Source organism: Leopardus geoffroyi, chromosome D2, assembly GCF_018350155.1.
Source record: "Leopardus geoffroyi isolate Oge1 chromosome D2, O.geoffroyi_Oge1_pat1.0, whole genome shotgun sequence".
Classification (NCBI taxonomy): Eukaryota; Metazoa; Chordata; class Mammalia; order Carnivora; family Felidae; genus Leopardus; species Leopardus geoffroyi.
The window spans coordinates 36,181,214-36,203,921 of NC_059334.1; the positions used below are offsets into that span (position 1 = coordinate 36,181,214).

Below are 22,708 nucleotides of genomic sequence, written 5' to 3' on the forward strand. Positions count from 1 at the left end.
CACTTACTGCAAACAGCTTCAGGAGAGAGCACTGTGGGCTGTTTCAGGGAGGCTTCTTACCAGGGGTTCTAAACTCAGAAATTGGGGGGCTTGACAGCAGGGGCCTCTAAGTAACTCCACTCCAACCCATTAGAAGTGAGAAGTGATCCCATGGCTTGGAGTCAGCATGGTGAGCTTGGGGGAGTGTTAAACTATGGCCTTCATCTTCTTCCACCCTTTCTCCCTCTCTTCTTCAGTTTCTAGATCACTTATTCTGGGCAAAGCTGAGAATATTTTGAGATATAAACTGGGTTCTCTATATTCAAGGAGTTGAACTCATAGTTAGGACAGATAAAAATGTACATAACAACACCATATAGCAGGAGTCAATGCCAGGCACCTGCAAGAGGCTTTACTATGATCTTTCAGACTCTGGAGCAGGCACTGAGGGCTGGTGCATTGGAGAAAGTTTGTCAACAAGGGTGAGCAGGATTTGGAAGGAGCTATGGGGAGAGGGATTCCCAGGATGAGGAGACTTTATGAACGAAGGTGTCGCCAGGTCACTGTCACACCCAAAGTCATGGCTTCTAGCACACTGAATTTGGCTCAGATGTCAGATGCACTGAGTGCAGTGAGAGAATGACTCAGCAGGTCTTCAACGGTGCCGCACTTACATTGTCACATGCTGCTGTTGGTCCTAGAGTATCTTATCAGCTGCTTCCTCTATAGGAGCACACAGTGCATATGGACTTTTTAATTGCATCAAGCCCCCCACCCCCACAATGTGATATTTTGGTGAATGGTAGCTCTTTGCAGTCTCTCCTTTCAGGCCCTTTCCACCCTTCATGGGCGGGGGAAGGGTTGGGTGTACTTTCACAGCCTGTGAGGACATTTTCCTGACCCTACTCTCTTCTCCAAATCTGTTTTCCTACAACTGTCCTGCTGACTGCCCTACAAAACAAATGTAACCACTTTATTCCCATTGTGCTCAAAGCCAGGCCTATATAGGTCTTTAGGTCCCTTCTGCCCTCCACCCTGTCTGTTTTGCTCTCTTCCTGTCTTCAGTGTTGCCAATGACTTCCCTGCTGTTAAATCCAGTGGTTAATGCTTTGTCCTTTATTTACTTGATCTTAAGTAGTACTGGACACATTGATCACTCTTTATTCCTTTTATTCCCTAACACTTTATTTATAACATTTTTCAAACTTAAGAAAAAAAATTTAAAGAACAAGATAATGCCCATTTCCTTTCATCTGGATTCATCAGCTGATAACAGGTTACCACATTGGCATGCTCTCTGTCTCTCTGTCTCTCCCTTACACACACACATTTTTTTCTGAACCATTTGTAGGCTGTAGGCAACTTGTTTACCCCTAATTTCTTCAGCTTGCATCTTCTAAAGAAAAGAACATTCTCTTATGAAACCACAGAACAATTAGCACACCTAAGAAAAGTAATGTAATATCATCAGTAATATCATCAAATGGTTCAAATGTAAACATTCCTGACTCTCCCTAGAATGTCTTTATAGCTGTTTTTCTTTTTCCTAGTTTCAATATCCAATGAAAGATCATGTATTGCTCTTGGTTGTAATGTTTCTTTAGTCCATTTTTATCTAGAACACTCCTCCCTGTTCCCCACCCCCACCCCCCATGACATTGACATTTTGGTCAATCTAGCTCAGTTGTGTTGAAGAATGTTTCACTTTCTGGATTTGTCTGTTTCCTCCTGAGTAGATTCTGGTTAAACATTTTGGCAAGAATAGCATGTAAGTAGTGTATACTTCAGAGGCCCATACACCTCAGAGGCCCATATTGTCAGATTGTCTCACTCTTGGAGATACTAAGTTTGGGCTCCTGGGTAGAGTTGTGACCACCAGATCTCTCTACTGCAAAGGTACAGTTTCCCCTTTGTAATTTATAGGTAATCTGTGAATTCCTCTTTACCCAATGCTTTCAACGTTCCCTGATGGTCCTTGGCTCAATTGTCATTATTATGTTGGAACCCCATCTTTATCAATTTTTTTCTTGGCTTCCAGAGTCTGACTTGCTTTTGGTTCTTCCTTACCTTTGCAGCCGCTCATTCTCAGTCTCTGTAGTTCCTCCCCTTCTCCTTGACCTCTCACTGTCAGTGCTCTAGGACCCAGTCTTCACATCTTTTTCATCCTGTCTTATGGCTTTAAATGCCATCTAAAAACTGAGGAGTTCCAAATTTCTAACTCTATCTATATCTGCTTCCTTAACTCTACATTCATATACTGACTGCCTCCTTGACCTCTCCACATGTATGGTCTCAAAGTCATCTCAAACTTCTTAGGTCCAAAAGTGATCCCTTGATCCCCACATCCCCTAACTTGCTCATCCATTTCAGTGTGACAGCTTCATCCTTCCAGTGGCTCAGGTCAAAACCTTGGAGTTACTCTTGTCTCCTGTGTTTCTCATGCTCTCCATGTCCAATCTATCAGAAAATTCTGTTGATATCATCTTCAAAATGTATCTAGGCACTGTTCACCATCTCCAGGAGTCCTATAGTAGTCTGTCGTCTGCTCTCCCTGCTTCTGCCGTTCCTTCTCCACGGTCCATTCTTAGCAGCCAGAGCAGTTTTTACAAAATGTGGGTCCCTTGTTCAAGGCTCCCCAAGTCACTTGGAGTACAGGCCCCAGTCTTAGTCTCAGTCTCTCATGCCCTAGATCATGTGCTTCCCCTCCCCTTGCCCCTGCCTCCTGATTCCACTTGCATTGCTCTTCTTCTTATTCACTCCTCTCTCCACTTTAGCCACACTGATATCCTTGCTTTTTCCCAAGCCTGCCAGGCACTTTCTTTCCTCAGGGCCTTTGCACTTGCTGTTCTGGCTGCCTGGAACATTTCCCCCCTAGATGTGCACCTGGCTTTTCCTTGCTTCCTGCAGGTCTTGGCTGAAATATCACTTACTTAGTGGGGCTTTCCCTGATCACCCTGTCTGCCCCCTGGGACTCCTTTTCCCCTTTCTATGCTCCATTGTTTTCCACAGCACTGATCACCTGCTGGCATAATTGGTATTTACTTGCTTATTATCTCTCCCCCTACTGAAAGTAAGCTTCACAAGGGTAGAACTTTGTTTTCTTTATGGCTCTGTCCCCAGAGTTTAGGTTAGTGTCAAGTATACAGTAGGCACTCACTATATATTTAAGAAATTAAAAAAAATTTTTTTAATGTTTACTTTTGACACACACACACACACACACACACATACACACAGAGTATGAGTGGGGGAAGGGCAGAGAGAGAGGGAGACACAGAATCCGAAGCAGGCTCCAGGCTCTGTGCTGACAGCCCAGAGCCCGACTCAGGGCTCGAACCCATGATCCGAGTGATCATGGCCTGAGCCGAAGTTGGACGCCCAACCGACTGAGCCACCCATGTGCCCCTCAATACATATTTTTTTTAAAAGAGAAGAAGCATCTTATTTTATTTCAAAAATATTACTTATTTATTTATTCTTTCATTCATTTATTTATAGAGAGAGTGTGGGAGGGGCAGAGAGAGAGAGAGAGAGAGAATCCCAATCAGGCTTTGCATTGTCAGCGTATAGCCCAATGCGGTGCTCAGACTCTCAAACTGTGAGATCATAACCTGAGCTGAAATCAAGAGTCAGATGCTTAACCAACTGAGTCACCCAGGTTCCCCCCTCCCCAATATATATTTTTTGAATAAATGAATTGAATGAATGAATTTCTAGTATCTTAGCATAAGCTATAAACCTTCTGTGTTCTAAGTAGGTACTGACGGTCTAAAATTTCTGCATTCTCTACTGGCCACTGGTAGCTATTGCAGTAGATGGGAGACCTGGGTGTGTCCCAGATTGGGGTTCAGAGGTCCGACTATAGCAATGAGATGGGATCCATGAATCCAGCATTGCTGTGTCTTGTGTGTATGCAGTTACACATATACTTATGTGTTTTTGTGTTTGTGAGAGTCTGTGCCAGTGAGGTCATGTATAAAGGTCAGTGATCCTTCTGTGTTTTCTTCCCCAAGAAAACCCACAGACACTTGATAGGGCTGAAGAACTTCTGTGTGCCCATGAATGCCTCTGCTTTTAGCTGCAGTATCTCAAGGCTTCAGCCCACCTGTGCTTTGGAGGAATTAAAAGTCTGGTGCAGGTACACCTGGGATACCCATCTTTCTGGCTGGGGTGACACTGGGAAGCTTGAGCTCAAGTTCACCATTCAAGCACAAGCAAGGTGACAACACAGCAATGTGAGATTAACAGAACACTCTATAGCTTTTGCATTTGCTTCTCCATCTGCCTGCAAGATCTTTCTCCTGAGTCTTCTCATGGTTGGCTCCACTTCAGCCCAAATGTTGCTCCTTAGAGAAGACTTCCCAGAACACTCCATAGCTGTCTGGGGCTGTGCAGTTTGGGACCACAAAACTATTATGAGAGGGGCTAAAGTCAGGCTTGTGCTCTGCTCATCAAGAATTTCACAGGAGAAACGCTCCGAAAAGCCCGCAGAGACCTTGGATATTGTATCCAAGTTAGTACCCCCTCCCCCACCTCACATTGTCTGCTTTTATCTTCATAGCATGTGTCACTGCTATCGGAAATTATGCATTTCTCATACTTGAAATTATATTATCTGTTTACTTATTACCTGTGTCCTCCCACCAGAATATAAGCCTCAGAGGAATAAGGATCGTATCTGTCTTGTTCCTTATTGTCTGTGCCTGACACCTAGTAGGTGTCAAGAAATATTTAGTAATGAACACATACTCTTTATTTTGGGGAGGTGTCCATACTTACTTGTGTATCTTTTATTTTAGTAGTAAATTTCTCGTTAGATCAGTTAGTTCACATGTAGGGAAACTGGGGACCTCAGGAGTGAAAGGCTTCAGCCATGGGCACCCAGCTAATGGTAGCAGAGCTAGGTCTCTCGAATCCAGGGCACTGGCCATTACAAGACTTGCCCAGCACTTCATCTGACCCTCAGCCTCCTGGTACTGGTGGTTTCAGGTGCAGCTGACACTTGCTTTACCCCTGGCTCAGAGCTGCAGACAGACCTGGGGCTCCTTTTGGAGAAGTAGGAAGAGACTCTGAATTAATACTGGTAAATCATGCCAGAACCCTCTTGTGTGCATTATTATTATTACCCCCCATATATTCTAAAATAATCCCTGTAAATAATTATAAAAATAAATCTCAGTGACAAATTTTGTATTTTATTTTATTTCCAGGAACACATTTATTCATCATAATCTCTTCAGGGGTAGGACAAATTGGAGCACTGGGTAGTGAATACAATTTGCAAATAGGCAATATAAGTAGAGAGAAAATTAATATGTATTCCTCAGCACTCTAAAAGGAGAGGAAGAACATTAATAGCCATTTCCTTGAAGATATAACTTTGAAAATGTTATTTCTGATCCATCAGTGTGGGTCTCCATATGAGGAAAACGGTTACGACGTGACAAGAAGTGATTAGATGTGAAATGGCATCTTTCTGGCTCTCTTCCCCATTCTCTTCACCATCTTCTTACTGGAATGTAGGAGGAGTCCTGTTTTATTTTCTTCAGAAGACCAGAGTTCTGGCCCAGGGTCAGCTGCTCATTTGCTGGGTGACCTTGGGCAAGTCCCTTCCATGCTTCAGGCCTCAGTTTCCTCAATCAGTAGTTGGAGTAAATGATTTCTAAAGCAGCCAAGTCTGGATGGATGATCACAATACAAATTACCTGGGGGTACTTGAGGAAATATGCATGCTAGGGTAGCATCTATGGGATTAGAATCTCATTTGCTGAGTCCTATACTTTTTAATTGAGGTGGGGGCAGGGGGTGTTCCTCAACCTCCAAATGGCAGAACCTCTCCAAGCCAAGTTGGGATTCTGGAAAAGTACCTGGGGCTTAGACACTGCTTTCCTCTCCCCCACTGGACAGTACAAAGTTGAGCAGGTTCTTCTGGTCAATGTTCCTTTTCCTTCTCAAAAGTCCACTATGAGCTCCTGTCCCCAAGTCAGAGATAACTTCCCTCTGGGCCCAGCCAAGGACTTGGAGCATCCAGTAAATTCCAGGCAAATGGGGAAATAAGATTTGTTTTTCATTGCTTTTTTCAGATTTGTGAAAATAATGCAAAAAGATTAGCTGGTAGCAGTTCCAGTTATAAATTCTCTTTTCCTGACCCTTCCATCCAATGTCCTTTCTTGTTTTTAATTACAAAGGCAGGGTATGCATGTTGCAAAAATCACAGAAGATATACAGTGAAAAGCAGAAGCCCCTTTCCTATTCACCTTCCTCAAACCTACTCCCTTCCCCACCCCCTGCTAATGTTTGCATTTTAGTTTTGTTTTTTTTTTTTATTTTGAGAGAGACAGAGACAGTGTGAGCAGGGGAGGGGCACAGAGAGAGAGAGAGAGAGAGAGAGAGAGAGAATCTCAAGTAGGCCCTGCTCTCAGCACAGAGCCCAAGGCAAGCCTTGAACCCACGAACCATGAGATCATGACCTGAGCCGAAGTCAGCAGCTTAACCACTGAGCCACCCAGGCTCCCCTAATGTTTGCATTTTAATAGAGACAACCACCAAATCTTTTAAGATCCTAAGAGAAGGGATCTCAGAGGCACTGAGAATTAATGGTAATGATAATTGTAATAGTATACGGTAATAATAAACTAACATTTATGCAATGAATAATCATGCCAAACATTATGATTGCATTTAATATATATATTTTAAAATGTAATTTGTTCTAGTTGGGAGATCAGGGAGGTGTTTTGGAACCTAGATCATCCTTAATCTCTCACATACCTGCAAATACTGCAGATAAGGCCCTGAAACCTTTCTTCTTTCTTAAACTCCCTCCTTCAGACCACAAGGAGGCTGCTTCAGCAACAAAGAGCATTCTGTGTGCAGACATCCAGATTTTTGTTTTAATTGAAATCTGAATGTGGTAAGTCTGAACTAGGGGATGGGGCATGATTAATTACAGCAATCATCTTAACCTGCCCAGGTGTTGGGGCTGAAAGAAATGAGGCCAGGCTGAATAGAAATTTGACTAAGGATAGGTAGGAATGCTAATAAAACTTTGTTAACTGTCCTCTCAGCTGATGATGCACAGAGTTGGAGGATTTAAGGAAACCTCCAGGATTCCTTTAAGGAAGTTTCTGTTTCACTGGTTGTGGTCGACCTCAGAATCAACTCCCTTGATTGCAAATAAACAGGATTTTCCTTTTTGTCTGCAGGAATGCAATGGAGGAAGAACTCTAGGGGAAAGGGCCTTTTCTGCCAGAGAATAATAATAACAAAGATGACAGTAGGAATAAAATATTGCCCTCTTCATCAAGGGTGATAAGGAAATGTCTAGTGGTAAGTAAGTGTTGAACCTTCTCACTCCCCATATGCAAGTGTTAAGAGCTCCAGAATTCACAGGCTCGCCATTAGCAGCCCAGGTCTGATTTGAAGTTTCTGTTCTGTAGTCCTCATGAGTACAGATACAAATTGGGCTACATGTCTGAATTTTGGGTTCAGAAAATAGGATCACAATTTCAGGGCTTCTTGTTGAAATAGTACTGCAAATGTCACAGCACAAATCTTTCCTGAAGTGTATTGTATGTCTTAGCCATGTATACACCCAGTGCCTTGCACAGTGCCTGGTCCTTGGAAGCTGGGGCAGAGGAGTTGTGGGATAAAATGGGGTGAGGCAGGGGACCCCTGCAACTTACTCTCAATTGGCTATTTGGAATGGGGGCAGGGAATTGGAGAAGAATCTGGATGACTGCATAAGCCTTCCCTCCCCCTCAGTACTTCTGGGGCTGAGGCAGAAAGAGTTGTGCTCAAGAAGAAGCCCCAACAAGATTTGTCTCTTCCGTTCACTTTGGTAAACTCCTTGTCTTCTGAAGGAATCATTTGTCTACCTCCTGGGCCAGCCTTATCTCAGTGTTCTTTTGTTTTCCCCATATTACCTGAAGAACTTTACCTTTGCTATTTCTTTCTCTCTCTCTTTTTTAAATGTTCATTTATTTTGAGAGAGAGTATGAGCCGGGGAAGGGCAGAGAGAGAGAGAAAATCCCAAGCAGGGTCCATGACATCAGTGCAGAGCCCATCTCAGGGCTCAAACTCATGAACTGTGAGATCGTGACCTGAGCTGAAACCAAGAGTTGGATACTCAACCCACTGAGCCACCCAGGCACCCCTACCTTTGCTATTTCTATTTAATTTTCCTTTTTGTTCAAGAAGGTGATGAGGAGGTATAAGGATGTGCTCCATCCTCCCCTTCCAATCTTCTTTGGTCCAAAGATCCAAATTCTTTTTCTCCTGCTCCTTTTCCCTCCTGTCCTTTTCTCTTCTCCCTTCCTCTTGTTCTTCTGTTCTGAAGATAACTTCCAAAGCTGAAGGGAATAAGGAGAGGTGAATCCAGTTACTTTTTAGAGGAGCCCTCCCCCACTGCATTTAGCAAATTTCTACTCTGCTCAAGAACTTTCAGTAGCTCCGTATTGCCATCAGCTTAGATTTCAGACGTGAAGCCCACCTCAATCTGAGCTACCCTTATTTTTTGTGATTTCCCTAGTTATGTGGCCCCCTGGATGTATTCACCTGGTGGACACACACCAGGTGTTCACAAGAGTGTGCGGGGAGGCATTCTAGACAGAACAATTAAAAGCCAGGCAGAGGATGGGAGAAGTGGAGGAGGAGGCAGAAGAGATAATGCATGATGGAATTATAAAAGATCTTGGGGTGGCTCAGTTGGTTAAGTGTCCGACTCTTGATTTCGGCTCAGATCATGATCTCACAGTTTGTGAATTTGAGCCCTGCATTGGGCTGTGTGCTGACAGTGCGGAGCCTGCTTGGAATTATCTCTCTCCCCCTCTTTCTCTGCCTCTCCCCTGCTAGCACTCTGTCTCTCTCTTTCTTTCAAAAAAACAAAACAAAACAAAAAACAACCAAAAAACCAAAACAAAAAACAGTAAAATACAAACTTTAAAATATCTTGAGGGATATATTGGAGATTTGGGGCTGTATTATTATTAGTTGATGGGGAGCACTGAAAAATTTCAGGTAGGGTCAACTTGGGCTTTTAGAATGATCACCCTAGGGCTATGTAGAGGAAGGAAAAATAGGGAGGTCTGGAAAAGTAGAAAAGATCCCTGCCTACTTTGGCATCATTGGCAGGTAGTGTTTGCAGAGCAATCTATGTTCAGAAGACAAAGCTGTGTATGAGTGCAGGGGCATGGATGAGATGACCTCAAGCACCCTCCTTGTGGGTGGTATGTGTATGCATTCCAATTTCATCTTTGAGTAGGTTTAAGCCTGTTTCCACATGTCCTCTCCTGCCAGTCAGAGCCTTTCTAGGGAAGGTCAAGGTGAAAGGTGGGGAGGGCAGTAGGCCTGTCAGGGCCTGGGCCCACTTCCTCCTTTTTGGGCAGGGAAAGCAGACAAAAGTGGACAATAGACCAGAGAGGGTGTGTCCAGCAGAGAAGGAGAGAGGAGCATGAGGAGCTGGTCTGGGGGGCAGTAGATCTTGGAAGATTCCTTTGATCCCCCTTATCTCTGGAGGGCAAGCTTTCTTTTTTGGCCTGAAGGACCTTTTGTTGCAGCATTTCCTGGAACCCCCCAAAGTAAACACAGCCAAGTCTCTGTTCTTACAGCTCCACTGTGCTATGTCGGCTTTTCCCAGCAGAGAGAGGGGCAGGCGGGTCAACACTCAGAGGTCAACACCATTCATTAGAATGCTGACAAGAAGGAAGGGCCCACATTACAATGTGTCGGCACCCAGCCCGAGAGACAATGATGATAGCCACAATATGCTTAACCATGATCATAATTATCATCAGCTGCACAAACGGGTTTCTAAGTGCTGTTTAGACGCATGGAACAATGAAAACAAAAACCCTGTGAATGCTCCCTCCACAGAGGTAGAAGCTACAATTATCAGTAGGTCTACTGAGTTGAGACCTGGAGCCTGGCATGCAGGACTTAGGCACCATTCACCAGGGAGAAGGGAAAACTATACTCACTGGTATGGAGGGAGCAGGGGAGAGAGGTTGGTTAAGGCTGGGCTGGCTCTTAGCTGCAGTGGAAGGCTGGTGATAATGTGACATGAAGTATCTGGTAATAGCTTTGTGCATCCTGGGGATGGAGGCAGCAAGGCAAAAACTCACACGGAGAAAATCTGGTTCCTTTCAATTGAGGACAGGCATGAGCTGCCCACCCAGCTTGATGGAAGAGGCCTGTTGAAGGAGGCAGTAATGACCACCTCTCATTTCCAGCTGAGGGGAAGGAGTGTGTGTGTGTGTGTGGGGGGGGGGGGGGGGGTGGGGAGCGGCGGTGGAGGAATTTGACCGCAAGGGTGACTTGTAGCATCACAAATACTTTTTCCTGTGAGGAGGGAGAGAATAAGAGAAACTTGAAATTAGGGGACATCATTGATTCGTCTCCCCTAGGGTTTATTACTGTAAGCTGGGGTGCTTTTAGCTGAGCCAGCACTTTATTTATAGGGAAATTCAATTCTCCCTTCCTCCCACTACAAATGGAAACTCCGCCCATTAGGTGTCCTTCCAACCTCTCAACTTCCCCCTTCCCCTCGAAGTTGGGGAGGGGAGTTCGGGCCAAGAGGCCCCTTCTTCCCACAGTTGAGGACCGTTATGTAATCTGGATTGTGAAATACAGGAAAGGCCCGTTCTCCATGCCCCGGGGCTAACTGCTCCGTGGGGGCCCCCCTCATGGGAAGCCCTCCCCCCAACAGCCGCCCCCCCCCCCCCCGACTAATGCAGTAGAGCTCTGGGCGTGGAGTTTTTGGGGATGCTATTCTTGTTTCCCTGGCCTCCCAGGGAGCTATGGGGTCCTAGGGCACCCGGGGGCCGCGGGGAAGTCAAGGGGTCATGCCATTTCGTCTGAGTGCGCAGCGCTGGGCACCACCTGTTGCGGAGCGTGGCGGGGCGGGGTTGGGGGAACAAGGCTCACCTGTGCAAGGGCCAGGCCAAGGGCTAGTGCTCCTCGAGAAGCTGAACCCAGGTCCGGACACCCGCCCGCGCCTGGGGCTTCCGCCGGGTCAGCTGACTATTTATTGCGGAACTGCGCGCCGGGCTGTGCCGCTCGCTGCTGCCGCGCTCCGTGTTCTGTGCCTGCGCTCAGCGCCGCGCGTTTGCCCGGTCGCCATGGCCGGGCTCGTGGTCAGTGGAACTCAAGTAAGTTCGCCAGGGACGAACCCTGCCCTCGCTTGGGGCAACGGGTTTGGAGAGGGAGTGCTGGGGCATGGGGCCACCCGAGGTTAGAATAAGGGCTCCTGGTCCAACCACAGGGGGCTGCGTCTGCAGTTGGGGACTCTTTCACGTGTCTAGGCCTGCCCTAGTTTGATGAGGACAGGTCCCATTTGGGGCTTGGCACACCTCCTGGTTGTGGGGGAAGCAAGGGAAGGTAGCCCAGGTCTCCTCCACCTCCTTCTGTCTCTAGTGCTCATTGCTGGGGCCAGCAGGGATGATTTCTCCATCAGTCAGAGAAGCTGGCAGTGCCCACAGCTGATGGCACTTTTTGGGGCTGATAAAAAGTGTTCATTTCTTTCATAATGAGAAGAAAATTACTTTAGCCAAAGAACACTTTAATGTAATCGTCTTCATACTAATGAAATTGTAAACTCTAAATTTCAGGTGTTTTTTGTTTTGTTTTTTGAATGCACCGGGGATGGTGAAAGTACCCAGGGACCACCAAAGAGGTGGAAATCATAATGTATTCGTGCAGGCGCCAGGTTTGGGGGCTCCCTTCCAAACTGCCTCCGGATCCTAAACATAGACCCCTTATTCAAGGCAGGTAGAAGGCTAAAGTTCTCCAGTTTTATTTCAGCACCTGATTTCTTTTTTTAGTTCTGTATTATATAGTTGGCATACCATGTTACATTAGTTTCAGGTGTACAACATAGTGATTCTACAATTCTGTACATTATACTTTGCTCACCACTAGTGTGGTTACCATCTGTCCCCATATGACCTTGTTCCAGTATTATTAGCTATATTCCCTGTGCTGTACTTTTCATCCCTGTGACTTATTTTATAGTTGGCAGTTTGTATTTCTTAATCCCCTTCGCTTGTTTTTGCCTCTCCTCCTCCCCCTCTGGCAACAACCAGTTTTCTGTATTTGAGTCCAGTTTTGTTTTTTGTTTGTTTTTTAGATTCCACATGTAAGCGAAATCATTGTATTTGTCTTGCTCGGACTGACTTCGCTTAGCATAATACCCTGTAGGTCCATCCATGTTGTCACAAATGGCAAGATCTCATTCAGCACCTGACTTCCTGTACAGGTGTCTGTGAGGAATGACAACATTCTTTTCAACTCTGGGTGACAGACACCTAGCCTCACTTGCTTTCAGCTCTGTAGTGAAGCCTCAGGTGTTCTTAGTCATTGCTGGAGGGATGCTGGGCCCAGGTGCCTTTTACCTTCTGGAAAAGCCAGGTCTGTCTTTTTTAACCTCTGATTAAGCCAGCCCTCTTCCCACCTTTCCTTGCACACCCTAGAGAAATAGTTCTGAGGTTTTGAAGCTCTCCCCTTGGATTGCCTAAGGCAGGTAGTGTCAGGCACAGTTAGATTTTGAGATTACTTTGGGCAGATGTTTTCCTCTTCTCAGAGTTTGGAAGTGAGAAGGCCAGTGAGGTACCAGCCTGTGGGAAAGGTTGAAAGTGGCGGGTCTTATTTATCAGGGAAAAGGGGCTTTTGGGAGTTAACATGCCTGCCTAGAGGGAGGAGCTGGAGGAGAAGGCCTCTGTCCAAGAATATCTCCCCCCACTTCCTCCCCCACTGCCCCACTGCAGGTCTCTGCATTTCAGAGTTCTTTGGGTATAGCTTCTTCCAGCTTCATGGAGGACTTGACAGTAGGGCTAAGAACTTTCCTGTGCCTCCTTCTCTCTTCCCTCGTTTCCCTGACTTGATTTCTTTTCCCCCGTGCACCCCTTGCTTTTAGCCTACTCCAAACTGCTCAAAGGTAATCACTGGCCTGTGTGAGGCATTTTGGGCCCTAGGGGACTGTTCTAAACAGATGGAGCTGCCTGGTAAGGACCAGAGAAGGCAGGCTGGAAACAATACTCCTGGGGTGTTAGTCCCCCTTGTCCTAAAACACGTAGGCCAGTGGATTTGAGTGGCAACCCTGGGGTTTAGGGTCTTAGCATTCTGCCCCTTCTAGTTGCTAATGACGGCCATAGCAAGATGTAGTTCCTGAAATGTATGTCACATGGTACTTTTCAAAATTTGGTAGAGCCACCTTAAGGGGGGGTGGGGAACCTTCCCATGAACTCACTGTTGATAGTTTCTATTGCAGTGTTGGTTAAATACACAAACCTAAAACCAGATAGAACTTTTTCTAAGTTGATAGCGACCTATCCCCCAAATAGATGGTTTAAGTGCAAAGACATAAGAACACCATGACACCACTAAAACAATTAAATGAGATGGATGATGCTGTTTTGCTAAAATGAGGTCTCCTCTGCTTTCAGCCCACTGTGGGCTCACTGCTGTTGCCCTGGGTTTTGGGAGTTGCACGGGCCTATAAATAGCCCTCCCTCCACTCCTCTCTGTGAAGTCTTTTGATTCAACACAAATCTGACCTCATTTAGCCTTCTCTTGGTTTGAATGCCTCATTTATGTCAACATTAAGTCTTCAATTGTCTTTTTCCACTAGTTTAAGATGAAGTAGGGGCATCGATAAAATTGTATATACAAATGCAAACTTGGAATTTGGGCACACGATTTCAGTGCCCAAGAGACCAGGGAATAACCAATCCCTTTCTTAGGGATATTGGTCCGATTCAACTATTTATCAAGTGGCCACTAGGTGCTGAGGACAGTGCTGTGTACTTTAAATGTGTTATCTTCTCTCATTGCTATAAGTAAGTTGAGGATAATATGTGACTGTTTCATGAGAATTGACTAGGTAACAGGTGATAGGCATCTAATAAATGTAAGCTCCATTATTTACACTTCTGGATGCAGTTAGTGTTAGACTAGTTTACAGAGGAGGAAACAAACTCCCTGGGATTGTGACCCATCCAGGATAACACAGCTAGTAAGTAGCGGCACAGGGTCTGTTTCCACTCTGACAGTTGTCAGTACTGCAGATTTAAAATTGAGGATCTCCTGGGGCGCCTGGGTGGCGCAGTCGGTTAAGCGTCCGACTTCAGCCAGGTCACGATCTCGTGGTCCGTGATTTCGAGCCCCGCGTCGGGCTCTGGGCTGATGGCTCAGAGCCTGGAGCCTGTTTCCGATTCTGTGTCTCCCTCTCTCTCTGCCCCTCCCCCGTTCATGCTCTGTCTCTCTCTGTCCCCAAAAAAATAAATGTTGAAAAAAAAAATTAAAAAAAAAAAAAAAATTGAGGATCTCCCACCCCTGACTGGGGTCAGGCATCATAAAATAAGTGTCTCAATCTACTAAGAAACCTAATGGCCAGACTGTCCTAACTGCAAGGAGAAACCTAGTCTCCTACAGTCTGGTAACTCCCGGTGGCTTCTGGTTGGAGGGCATGAGTATGTGTATGTGTGGGGGATTTTGCACAGACCTCTTCCTTTGCCTCTCAGGTATTCCTCCTTGTAGGGTTCTTGATATGTTTTCATGTCCCTGGTAATAGTGTCCCTTCTCCCTCTCTCTGTGACCTTCCCCCGTTCATGCTCTGTCTCTCTCTGTCTCAAAAATAAATAAACGTTAAAAAAAAAAATAAAAAAAAAATAGTGTCCCTTTATTACCATTTCATGTAGGGTGGAAGTCTTGGGATACAGGTGCTATAAGATAGGCAGATGAAAAGTACAAAACTTTGTTCTTCAGTTGAGTCTAAATCAAAGTAATTGACTGAAATGGCCCTTGGTCTGGATGTGCTCTTGCTTCCGTGGCATTGGGGTCTATTAATCTCCATTTCCCTTCTCTTCTTCAAGAAACAAACTATATTTGGTCTGGCTCTTCTGGCCTTGTTTCTTCCATTAGGTGGTCCGATGCTCCAAGAAGCTTCTTGACATCCTGAGACCTAAGGTCTTCAACTCGGGAGCACTTCTTAAACATGTTTGTCTTCTCATTGGGAGTGTGGGTTGCAGTGCCTGGCAGTGGCTGCTTGCTGCCTTAAGCCTTTTCCGGATGATTCGGACCCTTAAATGTGGTCAGCTTAACTCCCATCTCTAAATGCTCCAGTTTACTGTGTAGGGGTGGGGGGCAGTGGTGGTGGTGCTGGGTCCAAGCATGCAGATGGCTTATCAAGTTGGTTTTCATACTACATTTTGGAGACTTGATCACTGTGGAACAAGTTGTGCTTTAGTTTTCCTGGGATGTCATGTGAGAAAACAAGCTGATGAAAGTCTTGTTAGGCATGTAAGTGGTGTGCATGCTTCATGGTGATAGCTCTCCTTGGTGTTTGTGTTGCCTCTGAAAGGGAATCCTATAGAAGAAAAAGGGGGAGCAAATATCCCCCTGTCTATGTTCTGACTCTGTTCTGGGGCTTTAGCCATGCTATCCTGAGGTAGTTTGCAACCTTTCAGCTAGGAAGTTGCGTTTTTGAAGCCCAAACCTGCTGATAGATGCACCACTAGCATTTGTTGATGAAGAAAATCCATACCCACACGTGGAGTTGGAAGAACTCCATGGCACCCAAATTGGAAGTACCTATTCCTGGTGCAGGACTTCCTCCAGGCTTTATCATTAAGAAGCTATATAACACTGGGCATGGTGCTGAAGTCTCCCTTTTCTTGTAAAAAACATGGGTTTTGAGAAACTGGGTCTCTACCATATTTAGTCCTTGGTGAGTCTATAAGGACAAAGCTCAGTTTCTACATCTAAATCTCCACTTCTATGCCACTTATACAAATTACTCAAGATCTTTGTGATATAAGATGGTAGTACATGATGGGGTGAAAGGGATGGGTTTTCTGGTGAGTACCTCAGGCCTGCAGGGTCACTGCGGTGTTCTGATACAGAAACTGCTGCTGATCAAGTGGGTATCCTGAGGGAAATTGAAGTCCATAGGCTTACTGAGGCCTTATATCCCCAGTCTCTTCTTGCTGTATGATTTCCATCTCTGCTTGGAAGCAGAACTTTGTTCCACAAGAAGTTCTGAGGAAAGACTGGTCCCCTGTAGAAAGGGGAGGTTGCTAGATTGAACCTAGAGCCTTTAGCCTTTATCTTCTTGAGTCCAAATTATCTTATTGGAGCTGTTTTTCTGTCCTTTCTCCCCCACTTTCTCTTCTCCAGATATGAAGTCCCTAGGGGAGTGAACACAAGATACTGTATTGCCAGCAGTTTGCCCCCATTGGATAGGGTTGAGGGAGGACTTGAAAAATTGGGGGTGTTAGGGTGCAGTGTGATTTTTTTTTTTTTTAATTAGGTCAAGTCCTAATGAAAGTGGTGTTTCTGTAGTTCTAGGATGGAATGCTAGTAATCCTCAATGTTCATCCTAATATCTAGAATTCGATATGGCCACCATATTCCTATTCCCCATTAGGAAGCATAATCCCCTGGGGGAATCTTACTCATTCCAAGACATTCTTACCTGTATGTATAGGAGGATATGCATTTGTAGGGAGAAAGGGTCAAGACTGTAGTCCGTGTGATAGGGTTGAATTTCTACCTTGTCATTGGAGGTAGGGAGCCCTTTAGGGAAGTCTCTTATATTTTGATCCATTGGCCACCTCTCACCCATGGGTTTGTTTTATGGGTTTTGGGATTAGTACACTGTGGTTGGATTGGCATCTACCTCTAAAAAGTGGGTTTCAAAAACCTAGTGGTTGGAGCAGTGAGCAAGCCCTCCAACCTTGCCACAATCAGAAGTTCTGGCATCAAATTGCAGTTCAGCTTCTTAATATTTGGGTACACACTAGGTGGTTGATGGTGATGATATAAGAGGAGGCCTAAGGGGAATTGCTCTGCAGCCCTATTGGGGTTGGTTGCAGAAGAATCCCTGGAGGAGAGAGGCTTGGAAGCTGTGGCCACTGTTGACCTGTCACCTTCAAGTCAACTTTGTTCAGAGTGTGGGGGATATTTTATACACCGTGGTGTAAGATGGATTGGTGATCTGGGGAGGTTTTCTTGTCCAACCCTGTTTGTTCCAGCGCCCTGCAGATTGAATGCCGGTGAGTGCATCTGCTCTGTCTTTTATGAGGTAATGTGCATAACAGAGTATTTGAGGGAGGGGGGATGGGGAGGAGAGCCAGAGGGGCAGCTGTTGGAAAGGCCTCTGAGCAAGAAGCTGATTGCTGTGATTATATCAATGTGTTCTGATGTGGGAGCCTTTTTGGACACCTGAATCCAGCCAGTTTTAGTTCAGTTTCTGTTGTGCTGGGATTAGTCTCCATCATGCTAGGTGTACCAGGAAAGGCGAGCTATTGGCAGAGTCCCTGAAGCCCCCAAAGCCGATTTGATCAGGAAAAGGACACAAATGTGGCCTTCTTGTGTGTGAGGGGCGTGTGTTTAAAGTTGCGGAAGCAATCTTGGGATCAATGACTCAGGGTTGGGAGCAGCTGGGCGATTTCCGTTTGCCACATTGTTTCTGTTCCATTTAATTTCCAGGTGTCCTACATAGGCCAGGACTGCAGAGAAATTCCAGAGCACCTCGGCAGGGACTGTGGACATTTTGCAAAAAGGCTTGATCTGAGTTTTAACCTTCTGAGGTATGTACACTTCACAAGATACAGACCAGGCCGGGAGGCCCAGTCCCCTTGGTAACAGCCTGCAGGTAAAAGTTCCCATCCAGCTCTGCATAGGGTGTGGGGCTCTGAGATGTGTGGAATCCGACCCCAAAAGTGTGACTATGCTTCAGATGATTCTTTGGTTAGCCTCTTTGTGCCACTGAAAAAGCTGTGTGTGGACATCCTCCACCTCACCTGAGGTCCTACAAGAGGACCGTCATTGTGTCCCTTTGTTCTTTTCCTTTCTCACTGATACCATGTAGACGAGTTAGAATACTCTTGGGGAAGGAATGGGATGGAACCAGTAAGAGCATTTTGGGGTGCCCCATCTCCCGAAGATTTGCCAAATCACAGGGTGTATATATGCGTGCTTCTTTTTTTCTTTTTAAATGAATTGGAACCTCAAATATTTGTGATTTCTCCCCGATGACATACAATCCCAGATGGAATTACTACTCCCAGAGTAATTCAAACACTGATGGCATGGGACGGGGGGGGAGGGGAACTCTAACAACTGCTTCAGTCTTGGCAAAAGCTAAGTGTGATCTTCTATATTATTCCATTGGAAAATGCAGATGGTTCCTTGATTTCTTCATAGAAGGTTACCACTTGGGACTGGTTTGGGGGCTTGGAAGAGGGACGCAAGAGGAACTTGGAAAGCAGATATCAGGGAAATGAATAAATGAGCAGGGTTCAGGATGGTGGCTTTTCCTAATGAGCTGGTTCCATGCCGGATTTTTCTCATAAGCGTCCCCTTGAGAACTGTGCTGTCCTCTGAATGGAACAGACTGTTGTGGGGTGGAAGGTGAGAGGGGACTCGGGCACGTTCATGCTTCCGTGCTCTGGAGTCTTTCTCTCCCAGACTTTGAGTCCAGACACTTGGAATTGAGAATTTGAGAGAAGATGGACAAAACTTAGGTGATTAAGGCACCAGCGGGTTGAGGGGACTTTGAGCCAACAGAGCCTTTTGGGCTGGTACTCCCAGAGATGCACTGTCTTCAGGGAAGGGGCATCCAGGGTGTTAAGAAAAACATGGACACTGTGTATATGCTCTCCCTGACTCCCAAAGGGTTTGTGTGCTTCTGGGAAGATGGGGAAACTGAAAAGTCACAAACTAACATGTAGTGATGAGAGGGTGCCAAAGAAAAAACTGATTCTAAAGATATTTAAGGATGAGTTTTGGTCCCAGTACCCAAGGAGAAGACCAAGTACACAGCCTGGACATGTGTGTACCTTAAAAAGTTCCCCATTGCAGACTCTGGGAAAGCATTTCTTTGGGCATTGGAGGGACTTCTTTCTGTATGACTGGCTTCTAGAGGCTTGGGGTGTTGTTGCTCTGGCCACTGCCACCTTGCTGGTGGGAGCCTGGATGTGGGTTGGAGGAGGCTGTGCCCCACGAGGGAGCATGTCAGCAGGGACAGGTCATGGGACTGGGCTGTCAGGTCTAAGGAAACAGAGCTGTCTTTGTCAAACTCGGAGGCCCTGCCTTGCCTCCCTTTGGCAGAGAAGAGGCTGGACCCTGGGAGTGATGTGTGTGTGTGTGTGTGTGTGTGTGTGTGTGTGTTGAGCAGGGTCAGCAGTGAGAAGGGGCTCTGAGGGTCTGGATCTATAAGGGTTTGTAGGAAATGACCAGTCATAGAGGCAGGGTAATCCAGTGAGAGGAAGTTTGGTAAAAACGATTTGGAAGGAGGGGAGTTGTGAATTTGATTCTCCTTTGTTGAGAAAGTTTCTGTTGAGTTGAGGTGCTATCCCATTTGCTCAGTAGCCTATACTTGGCAGATGGTCAGTGCCATACTGGGTTATAACTGGATTGGGGCAGGGATGAGCAATGGAGGGGTGAGGTCTAAGTTTCAGGAAGAGTTTATGTGAGGACTTGGTTAAGCTGGAGGGACTTAGAGACCAGAATAGAGAAAAGCAGTCCTGATTTAATGTGGATGTGTTGGGGCTGGATCCTCTTTGTCTTGTTTACACAAGGGCGGGTGGGTTAGGGGATGTGACACTACCTTCTCTTGGGTGTTGGAGGAAGATGTGAGCTTATTCAAGCACTGGTCTGTATCTCTGTCTTCATCTGGATCAAAATAAAATATTTTAGGGGCGCCTGGGTGGCGCAGTCGGTTAAGCGTCCGACTTCAGCCAGGTCACGATCTCGCGGTCCGTGAGTTCGAGCCCCGCGTCGGGCTCTGGGCTGATGGCTCAGAGCCTGGAGCCTGTTTCCGATTCTGTGTCTCCCTCTCTCTCTGCCCCTCCCCCGTTCATGCTGTCTCTCTCTGTCCCAAAAATAAATAAACGTTAAAAAAAAAAATTAAAAAAAAATATTTTAGATTCTTAATTCTTAAGTGTATTTATTGAGAGAGACAGTCTAAGCCGGGGAGGGGCAGAAAGAGAACAAATGAACCCCAAGCAGACTCTGTGCTATTAGCATAGAGCCTGATGTGGGGCTTGAGCTCAGGAAACCAGGAGATCATGACCTGATGTGAAACCACAAGTCAAAGGCTTAACCGACTGAGCCACCCAGGTACTCCAGATTCTTGGCTAATTCTTAAAGTGGAGGAGGGGAGAGAAAAGGGGAAGGGAAAAAGAAAGATGATGATAAACTTCTAAATAGGTATATAACAGAGGACCCAAAGCCCACCAGGCTGTAGGGCTCATCCTATCCAAATGAAATAACGTGAGTCCCCATCACATTCTGTAGAAAGTTTCTCCCTAGCCCTGCCTTGCTGTTTGCGTGGGATCTGGGGAGCGTACTACCTGGTCAGTTTGCCCGCACCTGGATTCACAATCACTCTCTGCTCTGTTGTCTGCTGTTTTACCTCTTGGCAGTCGATTCAAGATACTGCCCCCTCTCAAGACATTCCCTTCGTTTCTCCCAAGCCCAACACAGCATTACTATGTGTAATATAGTAGTACTTTTACTACCAGTTCAAGGTATACTGGGGGAAGGTAGGTAGTATTGTAGCACATGGCAGGAGACAAGCTTGGGCTAGCATTGTTCCTGGAAAGCTTTTAGGTGCTCTGTTGCCAGAGTTTTTCCCTGGTTGCAGCTCTCCTTCAGGTCAGGCTTCTTGCAGGTGACCAGGTGCCTATCCCAGCCTGTTTCTCACTTTTCCATGTCACTTACCCTCTTCCTAGAGCTGCCCTCAAAAACCCAAAGTTCTTTTTGCTTTGTCATATACAGAAAAATTATTGTCCTGTTCTTTAAAGAACACCTCTGCAGGCTTCACTCCCACCCCCCATCCAGATAATCCTATTACAGTATTGCCTTAAACAGAGCAATAACCCTAATACAAATTTTGCTACACCGTAGGTCCCCAAATCAGCTGTAGTCCATTTGTATTTTAGGCTATAGTTTGTTTTTAGGCAAGGAATTCTATTCATTTTCTTAATGTAGGCATGTGGCATAGGGTTTAGAAGGAGCAAACATGTAAACGGGGGCGGGGGGGTGGGGGTGGTGGTGGTGGAATTCTTCACATGTAGTTACTTTAGCCTCCCAGTTCTCCTCTGCCCTGCTGTTTTTGATTTGGTCCCAGGGTTGTGGAATCTAGCCCTGTGCTGGGTGTGGAGCCTGCTTGAGATTCTCTGCTTCTTCCTCTGCCCCTCTCCCCCTGGCTTGTGTTCTTTCTCTAAAACAGAATAAAATAAAAACATGGTCAGTATAGGCATGTTAAACTCAGGTATGAGGAAACGCTCTTTCTTTCAAATCCCTGATAATCTTAGCACTGGAAATCACCATTGCTGATGTTTTATTGTCTTCCAATCTTATTTATTTATTTATTTTTAGAGAGACTTTTGAACTTTTTCTTTTTTTTCTTTTTTTTTTTTTTCAATATATGAAGTTTATTGTCCAATTGGTTTCCATACAACACCCAGTGCTCACCCCGAAAGGTGCCCTCCTCAATACCCATCACCCACCATCCCCTCCCTCCCACCCCCATCAACCCTCCGTTTGTTCTCAGTTTTTTTTTTTTTTTAATTTTTTTTTTAAATTTTTTCAACGTTTATTTATTTTTGGGACAGAGAGAGACAGAGCATGAACGGGGGAGGGGCAGAGAGAGAGGGAGACACAGAATCGGAAACAGGCTCCAGGCTCTGAGCCATCAGCCCAGAGCCTGATGCGGGGCTCGAACTCACGGACCGTGAGATCGTGACCTGGCTGAAGTCGGACGCTTAACCGACTGCGCCACCCAGGCGCCCCTGTTCTCAGTTTTTAAGAGTCTCTTATGCTTTTGTCTTCCAATCTTATAATGCCAAATGTCTAAAAATGTTGGTGGTGTTTACCTTGTGTTGGAAGCATTTTCCTATCAATACTGCATTACAGTTTTTAAAGGCTTATTTCTTAGTGTTGGACATTTAGATTGTTTCCAGATTCTTACTATTAAAAATATCTCTATTCTTGTAGCACTCATGAATAGGTCTCTAATTTCTTGGGACAAACTCCTAGAGACAGAATTGTCAGAGGGCTTTGACAAAGATGTCAGATTGCCCTTGAGAGGTTATACCAATTTCTGCTACGAAGACTATTTGAATACCTATTATCCCAAACTCTTCCTTGAGCTTGTTGAGGTTTTCAGATTGTATTTTTAGATCAATAAGGAGATCCTATGCTTTAGTCAGTGCTGGTTCCTTGATCTGCTCAAGGCAAAGATCTCTTGTTAATGAGTTGTTTCAGGTTTAGTTTCCCCTTTTCCCTGATGGGGAAAGGCTTGAGTTATCTCTGGTACTCATCCCACTCCCTGCAAGGGCCCTGAGTAGTTTGAGTGGGTTGCTCTCTGAGCTTGTTGAACACAGTGGGCAGAGCAGGGCTCGCATGGCAAATGGTGATAAATACACCTATGTCATTCTGGTAATAAAATTGAGAGGGTTTAATTGATGTATGGCAACAGAAATCTTAGGTTTTAAAAATTGTTTGTACTTGTGTCTTATTTAGCATCACTCTGATAAATGCACTCAGTGGGAGAATTGCTTAGGAGAAAATGTCTCAGGTGGGAGATTGCTTGTTGCTTCCCTGACTTTGACCAGGATAAAAGTGAAAGACTGGGGAGTTGGGGAAGCTCCAGTACCGAAATGGTGGCTCTGTGCTCCCCATCTCCACCAAGGCAGTGAGGTGGACTCTCCACGGCACACTGTAA

At 45.6% G+C, this 22,708-nt stretch overlaps 1 protein-coding gene and 1 long non-coding RNA gene across 6 annotated transcripts in view; one reads left to right on the forward strand and one right to left on the reverse strand.

The window, feature by feature from the left end:
- Nucleotides 1-22,708, forward strand: part of LRMDA (leucine rich melanocyte differentiation associated) — a 1,047,682-nt gene that overhangs the window by 4,890 nt on the left and 1,020,084 nt on the right. The window contains exons 1-2 of one of the 4 annotated variants that reach the window (XM_045437736.1): nt 10,631-11,126; nt 17,464-17,564. In XM_045437736.1, coding sequence (XP_045293692.1) covers nt 10,821-11,126; nt 17,464-17,564 — 407 coding nt within the window. In that variant the 5' untranslated portion in view covers nt 10,631-10,820. Of the gene's footprint in view, nt 1-10,630; nt 11,127-17,463; nt 17,565-22,708 lie in introns of those variants that run through there. The other 3 variants (XM_045437737.1, XM_045437735.1, XM_045437740.1) reach the window with 3 other exon arrangements.
- On the reverse strand, nt 5,155-10,995 carry LOC123576646. 2 transcript variants are annotated; one of them, XR_006701519.1, is made up of 3 exons: nt 10,903-10,995; nt 9,957-10,169; nt 5,155-5,656 (listed from the first exon to the last, which is right to left on the reverse strand). It is a non-coding gene; the product is annotated as an uncharacterized LOC123576646 (long non-coding RNA). The 2 variants fall into 2 exon arrangements; XR_006701520.1 differs by lacking the exon at nt 9,957-10,169.